This window comes from Macrotis lagotis, chromosome 1, assembly GCF_037893015.1.
Source record: "Macrotis lagotis isolate mMagLag1 chromosome 1, bilby.v1.9.chrom.fasta, whole genome shotgun sequence".
In the NCBI taxonomy this organism is placed as follows: Eukaryota; Metazoa; Chordata; class Mammalia; order Peramelemorphia; family Peramelidae; genus Macrotis; species Macrotis lagotis.
In genome coordinates this window covers 676813516-676824812 of record NC_133658.1, presented here as the reverse complement: position 1 = coordinate 676824812, position 11297 = coordinate 676813516, and the positions used below count along the sequence as shown (strand labels likewise).

The window sequence follows — 11297 nt, the reverse complement described above, 5'->3', positions numbered from 1 at the left end:
AGGAGGACCTGAGTTCAAACGTGACCTCAGACACTTAATAATTATCTAGCTATGTGACCCTGGGCAAGTCACTTTAACTCCATTGCCTTGCAAAAAACTAAAAAAAAAATTGGCACAAATTGTTTTGGACTGGATCTCCAATTTCATCATGAGAATTCCTTGTGAAGAACTTCCTCTTCCACCAGTCCTGGCACTTGCTCTAAAACTTTAGCTTTACAGAATTGCTTGGGGGATTGAGAGGTTAAGTGCCACACTCAAGATTACACAATGAAACTGTGTCAGACAGTTGTCCATATAGCCTGTCTAAACAATATTAGTATTAATATGTCTAAATTAATGAAAGAATTTTCAGAAATTTTCAAATTAAATCACAGATCACTCGAAATGTGGTACAGTCTAGTGTTTATTTATGTTATGGAAGATACACCTGAATTTCAAAAATTTAAAACATATAAAAGTGGTTAAGGGCTAACATTTTATCAACATTTGATAAATGCATAAGAATGTTTATTATACAGCAGGATACAATGGTAGTGCTAATGCCAATAGGGCATCATGGATGTTAGTCTAAAAAATGTCACTATGCTTTATACAAACAACAACATTTGCTGCTGTTTAAGAATATTGGGCTTTGTCTGCTTCTCATTATCAGCAGTCCATAACATTTTAAATGTTATATAGTGTCATATTATTTAGTTTGGCAAATGTTTCAAAATAAAGAAAAAAGTAGAAATGTCATTACTTCACAGAAATGCACATCCAATTCTGGTTTTCAATAAGAACAATAGGTATAGATCAGAATTCTCCCTATATGAAATAATTTACACACAGATGAAAGCTAGAACACTATCTAAAATAATCACTAAATACATTTTTTAAGAAATAAACAAGCAAGTATGGTTTTGCATTATCAAATATCAAAAATGTGTAGTTGATGTAGTGTCTAACAGAACTGATGTTCTAAAATGAAAAAAGAATAAATTCAGTGAATGTGCAACCTAAATCAACCAAGTTTATATTGTAGTACAACAGTATTAAGAAACCACTGATCAGAAATACAACTGTATATAAGAAAAAAATGTCCATAATCCACAAAACTGTCAGGCCATAAAATAAAATAGCTCCATAGTTTACAGGTAAAACTGAGGCAACAAAAATGCGTGCTAATCTCTGAAAAGTAGATATTTATGCAGAGGATGTAACACTTTGTTTGTAGACAGCATGGTAGGCATTTCTCAACAAGACATAAGGAAAACAAGATTCCAAAAGATCCATTGTCAGGAATGGTGACTCCTGAACAATCTGAAAAATACCAAAAACATCAGAATTAAAATTCCTCAACATCATTTGCTTTTACCTATGAATATACCTTTCGATCCAATTTTATAAGAAAGCCTGTGTGCTAATTATTTTAACTCAATAAAAAATTGTAATGGTAAATGCTAGGTAACCAACATGTTCAAGTATAAAGTTAAACTAGGTTACAACTTTGCATCAACAAATATTAAGTACTTTAACTGTGCTCACCATTATGATAATCACCATACAAAATAAAAAAAAAAACAATAAAGTGCATACAGCAAAGTCCATAACCTGAAGACATAAATTTTACTGAATGAAACTAATTGGAGAAAGAAGATTGACAGATGGAACTGCAGCAAATAATTAAAAGACTGAATGGTCCAGTCCAAGCTCCAAGCACTGCACAGCTTTTAGAGAAAATCAATGAAGACTCAAGTAATAAGTGGGGGGAGAAGGAGGGACCTGAAGTTTAGGAAAAGATTAAGATAAAAAAAGAGGAAAAAATAAGAAATTCCAGATAAGGAGAACATAATGAAATGGGAAGGTGTACGTGAACAGATGTAACATGTTCTTTAGAAAAAAGAGCAAATGCTAAAAGTATAGAAAGCATGTTTTAGAATAAGGGGAAGTAAGGTTTCAAAGTTAATGTAAAAAGAAAACATAAAAGTCAGGCAGAAAAATATGAACTTTGCTCCCAAAGAAAGCAGTAAACCACAAATATTTCCCAATAGTTCATGTAACATAATATATACACATGACAAAGAAAACCCAATAGCTAACTTGACCTTGAATTTGATTTAACCTGATATCACTTTTTTGATGTTGAAATACTAAAGACCTAGTTATTATTAGAGAACATTCTAAAATGACAGTACAACAAAGGATAGAATGAGAATAAAGATCAAAAGAAGGTTTTAGATCTAAGTTTTGTTCAATTACAAAACTATCAAAAAAATTAGTGTTTTTGAAAACCACTGCTTATCTAAGAAGGACTTACTGAAATGATAAAAAATAATGAAAATGCAGACTTACCATATCTAGCAGTAAATAAACAGATTCCCTATTCCTCGTTGTAGTTTTATCCGTCTCCTGACCAATTTTCAATAGACTAGATGATGCAAGCTAAAAAAGACAATGTAATTTTCTCTTTTATGATCTATTTTCTTTTAAAACTTTTATTAGTACATTTGTCTTTCTACTTTTCAAATATATCCCTCCCATCTACCTTACTAAGTGAGCCATCATTTAAAACAAAGAAAATTTAAGGAGAAGTAGAAAAGAAGAGGAAAAAAAAAGGTTCAGCAAAGCTATCTATGCCACAAATCGAATATGAGAGCATATGCAATGGCCATTAACCACAGTTCCACACCTCTGAAAGGAAGAGAAGTACAGGGCAAAACTTGACCATATGATTACAGAGCATTCAAATTTTTTTGAGGTTATTTTTTACTGTTTGCATTATTTCAGTTTCTTTGTATATTGTTTTCTTTGTTTTTTACTTTATGCTATATCAGTTCCCAAATATTCTTAAGTGTCTCAAGTTTCTTTGAATTTTGATCTATTTTCATTGGTACAATTATTTATCAATCTTACTATAAACTGTTCATTATTCAAATAATTTCATGTAATATGCATTTTAGGGGGAAGTACTCAAATAGTAATTAATATATTTATATAAAATGTGCAAAACCAATGTCTTTTCACATTTATAGAATTTTAAAGACTATCATTTCTGTTTATAAATTTTAAAAAGTAGAAAACTTTTAAAGAATCAATCTTTTTTAAAAAAAATTATGTAAGGAGCAGCTAGGTGGCACAGTGGATGGATCACTGGCTCTGGAGTCAGGAGGGCCTGAGTTCAAATCTGGCCTCAGATACCTAATAATTACCTAGCTATGTGACCTTGGGCAAGTCACTTAACCCCACTGCCTTGTGAAAACTAAAAAAAAATATGCAAGTGGTAAGATCAACAAATGGATAAATTATTTTTTATTCATTTTCAATATTTTTATGTGAAATACTTAAATAAGGAGATGATTTCAGAGTAATTATATACCCTTAGAAATAATATTAGCATTTATTTATCTTAGGTAGCCCTCAAACATAGAAATAAGGATTCTGATATGTATGTTATTTTTCACTGACAATACACCTTGAATTTGTAACCTAAAATGATAACATATTCATATGTGTATTTTTATTGGGGCCACTATATTTAAAATCAGGTTAGGAAATGATTTGACATTGGTTCTATTGTTAATAGGAAGGAAAAACAATAATTCTAGACTAATCTAGTCATTATTTTTAGGTCTTGACTAGATCAATACTTTTGGCAAGATACATTTACTTTTGTTAATAAACTTCACCATTAATTTTTCTTTATCCCAATAGAGGACAGAACTATACATGAGAAAGCAATCCTGCCTTAAGATAAGCACATTGTCTTTGCCTAAATTCAGTTATCCTATCCCTTCCTTTTTCACACCTGGGTATCTAGGGTGTAAGACAATCTCCAGGACATACTAAAAGGCAGCATAAGATGGGAGGGTGGGGCAGGGTCCAGGAGGAGGTCAAGCTATCATGTATAATGTAGAGTCCACAACAAAAAGGATGGGTTTTTGAAAAAAGGGAAAACATCAAATTTTCAGACTATAGAAAAGTACTCATGTGATCTAGCATTAATATTTTCATTAAAAGCAATGTGGTCTTTTTAAAACCTGGAATGTAGGATCTATTATTTTTTTTAAATGTTTTGATAATTGTTTTAGCATAATTGGTTCCCTTTGTAATCCCATGTATCTTATTTTATGCATTTAAAACCATTATTCTAAGAGCTCCACAGTGTGCCAAAGGTGTTAATAATATAAAATAGATTAAGAACTCTTGCCTTAAAAATAAATGTTTAAATCATGAATTTTTGAAGTTAAACAATACATACGGCCAGAAATTCTTTAAGGCGATCTTCAATGCTTCCTTTGTGAATAGTAAACAATGCTGCAGCAATCTGATTGATTGCTTTTGCCAGACAATGTATGTTGTTGCAGTGTCCTAGACCAAAATGTTGATAGATTATTATTATAGAGCCTACATACTTAGGAAATATTAAGAAATATTTAGAATATTGTTTCTTCAAGGTTAATCTTCTATAACCTCAAAAAATCTAAGGGACCATGAATTTCAATGAAAATCATGGAATGAATCAAGGGCAGTACGTATTGCCCATCTTGTTCACCATAAGCAATGCAGCCCAACTAGTATATATGAACTCTTAAGTTTGTGTTTAAAAATAAAAGATGAGTTTTATAATAACAGTAGCTTGCATTTTTATAGTACTTTAAGATTTTGCAAAGTGCTCTCTTTTCAGTAATTCTGAAGTAGACAATTAGTACCTCATTTTACAGATGAGGCAACTAATGTAAGAAGTTAAATTACTTGCCTATGCTTCAGGAACTAACATGGCTAATGGCTATATTCAAACCCAGATCTATTGATTCCAAGCCTAATATTCTATCACTAAATCGACTGTGTCAATTTTAAATAGAAATAAATTACTGAAGGTAGGGTATTAACTTAGAAAACTATGCCTAGGTGGCAGTTAGGTGGCACAGTGGATAGAGCAATGACCCTGGAGCCAGGAGGACCCAAATTCAGCCTTCAGACTTAATAATTACCTAGCTGTATGACCACGGGCAAGTCACTTAACTCTGTTGCTTTGCAACCCCCCCCAAAAAAATACTAACATTATATATGTTGTAATGTATTTTTATTTATTTTTATTAAATATTTCTCAATTACATTTTAATCTAGTTTTGCACACAAGGGAGTTTTGCAGTCTGTGAGTTTGACAGCTTTCCACTATCACCATGCTTCTCCTCTAGAAATATAGCAATGCACTAAGAAAGCCAGGTCTTTAAAAAATTATTAGGTGAAGTAAGAAATTTCAAAAACCATTTATAATTTATAGAAACCTTGTACAATTCTTATAATGTGGCCTGTGAATACATTATTAGAAATAAAATATGAATTCCTTGAAAGGAAATCATCTAACACTAAATGCCATCTCTCCAACAACCAAGATCTTATTAGAAAATACAAGGCTAGGGGCAGCTAGGTGGCATAGTGGATAAAGCACCGGCCCTGGAGTCAGGAGTACCTGGGTTCAAATCCGGTCTCAGACACTTAATAATTACCTAGCTGTGTGGCCTTGGGCAAGCCACTTAACCCCGTTTGCCTTACCAAAAAAACAACAAAACAAAAAAAAAACCACCCTAAAAAAACCCCCGAAAATACAAGGCTCTATTACCTTCAATAGCAGGGCTGTACTGAGACATAACATTACTAGCCAGTGTTGGTAAAGAAACTGCCACGAAAACCATAAGAAGGCAGGCAATTTTATATTCTTCTTCTGGACTAATGTTTTCTAGGAAAAAAATAATTGTGAATAAAAGCACAGGTTTTTAACAAAGTTAGTGAAACAATACAAAATATAAAATTTTAAAACCACACTTCATCAAGATATGTGAAAACAGAAAAATTAAATCCAATTTAGCAGAAGTCACATAAAATGGGATGGAAAACCAAAGTTGAGATTTTTTTCTAAAACCATATAAAGTATTTCCTTATTTTTTCCAAAGATTATAAGGTAAAAGAGGAGGGAGGGAGGGAGAGTTATGTCAAAATCTAGATTTCCTATCATTTTTGATTAAGAAATGGAAAGAAAGCAAATTCCAAGGAAATCATGCTTTGGACACCTAACCTTCAGCATTATTTTTTAAGAATTCCTTAAAAAATTTTGCTGAAATTAAAATACATATGGAGCACATGGCATAAATTTAACATCAAGAAAACAGAATGGGTTTCCTATATGATCTACTAGTGTTATTTTTTTTTAAAAAAGGGAACCACTTATTAATGAAGCTGTAATTATGCTTTTAGGAAACAATAAAACTTCATTTAGAATTATCTAATTATTATAATAGTTCAGAGCTTTTCCTCATGTACCTTCCGATTCCTTGGTTTTTTTAACTTATACATTAAACACATTAGAATCTCTACCAAAGAAAAAGTAAGGAAAAACTAGAAATAGATAGAGGAAGGAAAAGGTGAAATATGACTAAAATTTGTGAATAACTCAAGAAGTCCAAACTACTTTGGGCCCAAGTTTCAGAGATAATTGAAAAGTTTTTAATAGATATAAGCAAATTTAATATAATAAAACAGTGCTCCAACAAGAATAAAGAAAATCAGGATCCTGCCTGGTCTCTATTCAAATCAATCCTCCACACAGCTGTCAAATGTTTTTTCCTAAGTCTGACCTTCTCATCCTTTCTCCCTTATCGTATTCAGCAAACTCCAACAGTTCAACTAAGGATGAAATATAAACTCTTCTACTAGGCATGTAAAGTTCTTCACACATTAATCACACCTATTTTTTAAAAGTCTCCACAAACACTACAGAGTCCAGTAAAATTTGATTTTTTACTGATTTTCATATATAACATTCAATAACTCCCATCTCCTCTTTTTTTGTACTTAACTGTTCATTATGTCTGGAATGTACTTTTTCCTCACTTCTCTTGCTCATCATCTTTCCTGTTCCCCTCAGCTGCTGTCACTCCCAAGCCCATCCCCAAATTAAACTGTATGTAATTTTTTATGTGCATGTTGTCTCCTCTAAGACCCTTGATGGCAGGCACTGTTTACCTTTTTTTCTTGTAAACTCAGAACTGGGTACATAATGGAGACTTGGCTTATTGTAGATACTTAATTAAAATACTTCCTGATTTGGTCACTTAAAGAAAATTAAAGAATTAAAAAAATTAAATAAATTTTTTTTAAAAAATTAAAAATTTTAAAAAATTAAAATTAAAAAAATTAAAGAAAATTAAAATATTATAGAAAAATCATCAAATTCTATATACATTAAGAATTGGAAAAGGAACACATTAGAAAATAAGAAGTTCTTTATTCAAAGATAATGTTCCTGAAGAAAGAAAACGTTAAAATGATTTAACACCTAAAAGTAGAGCTAAAAAATGATCATTCTAATAATGAATTCTGCATTGTGAATATTTTGATTCATGAAGTAGATGTTGTATGTATTAACAATTTCAACTAATTTTTTATATGAACTATGTTTTGTTTATAATTTATTTCAAAATGAATTAATTTACTAGAAAGTACAAAGAAAGTATTTACAAACAGACTTTTAGTTGCCATGCCTTTGTTACCTGATTTCTGTGAGGAGAGTGCTACAACCAAAGCTGGATCAATCTCACATGGTAATCCTGCAGCTGAGGACAACTCATAAACATTCATTGCAACCTAAGAGAATAATGAGCAATACAAGGTAAGAAAAAATGAATCCAGAAAAATTTCAATATCATCATTTGTAAAACAAGAGGGGTGATGGGCTCTGAGGTCCCTTTCAGTTTTTGACCTAAGATCCTATTATCCTAAAATGAAATGTTAATCAAGAGAAGAATGACAGATCAACTTGAAAGAAAAAAACAAAAGGCTCAGGACAGAGACCTGGGGCATGCTCTTGTATTAAGTAAACAGGAGAGGGATGTTGATCCAATATTAAAAGTTCATTAGTCATCATAGGTAAAGAATTCCAAAAAATTTTTGTCATAGAAACTAAAAGTGTTTACCCAGAAGTGATGGTCAACAGTGACAAAAACCATGGAGAAGTCAAATAGGAGGAGGACTGAGGAAAGACAATTCATTTTATACTTTATATCAAATGCCTGAACCTTAGTTTCTTCCAATGACTTACTCCTCTACCCTTAAATCAGCTCCATAGAGGGATAGCCATACCCTCAATCTAGCAATGCTAAATATCACTAAGAGTAGAGATGAGGGGACACTAATACAACTTTGCCAATAGGTTCCATGAAGTGAAATAAGAGTAAAATAAGGCTGAAAAGTAGACTGGAGTCAAATTACAAAGAGTCTTTTAGTAATACTAAGCTAAAGTAATTGTGTTTTATTATGGAGGATAGTCTAATCAAAACTGTGCATTCTGGAAGATGTGTAAAGGACAGACTAAAAAGAAGCAAGATAGGTGGCAAAGGGCCCTGAAATATGATATGATACTTTAGTCCAAGGAAATTAATTCCTGAATTAGGGTGGTGGAAAGAAGTAGAGAGGAGATCTTAGATTTTAAAAGGACTGCAATAAAAGAACCTTCAAGATTCAGAAATTAATTGTTCTGGGGAAACATGGAAGAAGAGGAAAAGAATTCTAATAAGTATTTTATATCAATATTAATAAAAAAGATTGTGAATGATGCACAAAAAAGTCAAATTTTTATGGGAAAACTTTCAAAATAAGGCCCGCTTTATAAGCATGCATAGGTACCTACTCTGAAATTTACCTTGTTATTTTTTTATGGCCATCATATAATACACATTCAGATTCTTTTGAATTGCTCTATCTACTAATGATAACCTGTAATTCAATTCATTTTTTAGAAGCAAAGTTATTTGGTTTGCATGCTGCCAGTGCCTAAAGGTTTCCCTCAACCACTTTTACCATTATATTTTACATAATTATCCAGGCTACCAAATTCTAAGCTTCCTGATCTATTCACATAACTCATAACCCTTCAGTGTCTTTAGTTGATAATAAGATACTTTTGCATATGGTCAGATCCACTATTATTTGCTCCATTGCATACTTAGTGATAAGTACCTTATTGTATGCATATTAGCTCTGATTAAGTGTAAGGCTCACTTCTCAAGAGAGACATGCCTAAATTCATTCAGCTGCAAAAGTCCATTGTCGGATCTTCAAACTATATCAAGAATCTATTATATTTGAACAGAGTTTGAAATAGGCATGGTGGTCCATTTGTATAGTTACAAAAGTCTCAATTTTTTTTAACTTAAGGCAAAGGGAAATTATCTTTAGTCAATGTTATACACTATATAGAATGATCAAAGAACTTGGATAATTGTAAAGTCTATGAATCTTAAAAACAAGGTTTGAATTACTTTTACATCACTTAGGGAAGTTGTTTAAATTTAATTTCAAGGACAAACATATGACATAGGTCCTCTAAAACAACAAAAACTACAAGTTGATTTGAGATTTTTCACATATTTTAAACAACTTAAAATATTTATTTTTTGTGAATTACAAAAATGAAATTTGCAAGTAAAAATATTACCTTCATATCAGTTTCCCTTGGAATATGGTCCTTAAAATCTTCAATTGAACTTACAAGGAAAGGAATGTGGTAGGATAAGACCTAGGAAGGACAACAAATACCACATAGATTTTTTTCATGAAAATTATTTTCATTTTATACATGAGCAGTAGTTTTCTAAAACATTTAGACACTTGGAAATGGAATGCATTTAGTGCTGAAATAACTGCCAAAAGAAAAAAATGCTTTAAGCATTGTTAATGAACAACACAGAAACTGACAACCAGTCAAACTATAACCCATGGATTTTAAACCTGAAGCTAAAATCAGTTCCAATAACAACATACAAAATTTACAGTTTCTGGAAAAACAAGTATATGGGGAAGGGGGGGGGGGGGTTCCTTACATCTCTAAGTGCTTCTTGTGCCAACGATCGGAATGACAGGATTACACCAATTATAGTCATCCTCTTCAAAACACTGTCAACAGCTAAAAAATTTTAAAGGATGAAGAAGAAAAATAAGTTAGACAAAATTCTTCAAATGTAATCATAAATTTTGAAAAATTATAACTGCTAGTAAATTATAATTGCTAATAAAATAAATTGAAATATTAAAAGAATCAAAGGGATAGGTATAAGATAATTCAAAGTCAAGCCACTAATGTGAAATGAGTTAAATTTTTTGTCAAAATCCTACTCTTACTAATATGATTGAATGGTTTGTCTCTCTCCTGGTTGTTGCACATGATAAATGGATATCCCATGGATACCTTAAACTAAATATATCCAAAAGACTACACATAATCTTCCACTCCCTACACCACCTTTCTCCTCTTTCTAACGACCCTATTATTGCTCAAAGTGCTACCATTCTACCAATCAGTCAAGCCTGCAACTTCGATTTCATCTTTTGACATCTCAATTACACTCACCCCACACATCAAACGAGTTGCTGATTATCATTTCATACTTTCACAATTTCTCATATCCACTTACACAGCACCATCTAGTAGAGGCCCTCATCACCTCATGCCTTGACTACTATAATAGCCTTCTGGTTTGTCTCCCTTCCTTAAGCCTTTCCTCATTCAAATTCATCTTCCAGTTCCTTTCCATTCTTCTTACTCTATTCTCTGCCATGTACTCTATAATCTACTAACACTCATCCTGCAATGCTATTCCTTACTCATGACACTAAATCTTCTGAATTTAAGTATTTTCACTGGTTGTTCCACATGATTGGAATACTTTACATCTTTACCTCCTGTTTCCTGGTGTCTCTGGGCTTCTTTCAAGCCTTAGTACAAATCCTGCTTTCTTTAAGTAAAAGTGACCTTACTGGGTTTCCCCAACTGTTAGCAACTTCTGTCTGATAGTAATATCTGTACATGCAATGTATATGCATGTACACGTGTACACAAATATATGCATGCTTATACATATTTGTATATAAACACATATGTATATGCTATGTGTGCTATGTATATAATTATATATGCAAACATATATCAATATAACACAGGTATACAGGTATGCTTCAGTTTACATACTGTTCAAATTCTTTGATTACTGACCTGCTATCCCTTCTCCTCTTCTAAGTCTTGAAGTCATAAGCAAATCAGCACAGCCTTGGCTATTAGAGATAGTATGTCAACCTACTTCCCTATAGCTCTGTTCACTATCCTTTTGGCTTTTCCCAGCCCTCCTGAACCACTTTGGACTTTTAAGGGCTGCTTTCCTTATTTAAATATACTCCTTAAAGGTAGAAACTGCCTTATTTTTCTGTTCTATCCTCAGTTATAAGGCATAAATGTTTTAACTTTTTTTTTCATTCTTTCATTC

The 11297-nt window shown here is 31.9% G+C and overlaps 1 protein-coding gene across 1 annotated transcript in view; it reads right to left on the bottom strand.

Annotated features, from left to right (window-relative positions):
* Nucleotides 1-385: 385 nt before the first annotated feature.
* The window catches only part of NCKAP1 (NCK associated protein 1), a 121156-nt gene continuing 110244 nt past the window's right edge, over nt 386-11297 (bottom strand). Inside the window, exons 25-31 of the mRNA XM_074215555.1 lie at nt 9861-9943; nt 9476-9556; nt 7533-7626; nt 5606-5722; nt 4241-4350; nt 2335-2424; nt 386-1302 (exon numbers count right to left, since the gene is read on the bottom strand). Of these exons, the coding sequence (XP_074071656.1) occupies nt 1186-1302; nt 2335-2424; nt 4241-4350; nt 5606-5722; nt 7533-7626; nt 9476-9556; nt 9861-9943 (692 nt within the window). The 3' untranslated portion in view covers nt 386-1185. The remainder of the gene's footprint in view (nt 1303-2334; nt 2425-4240; nt 4351-5605; nt 5723-7532; nt 7627-9475; nt 9557-9860; nt 9944-11297) is intronic.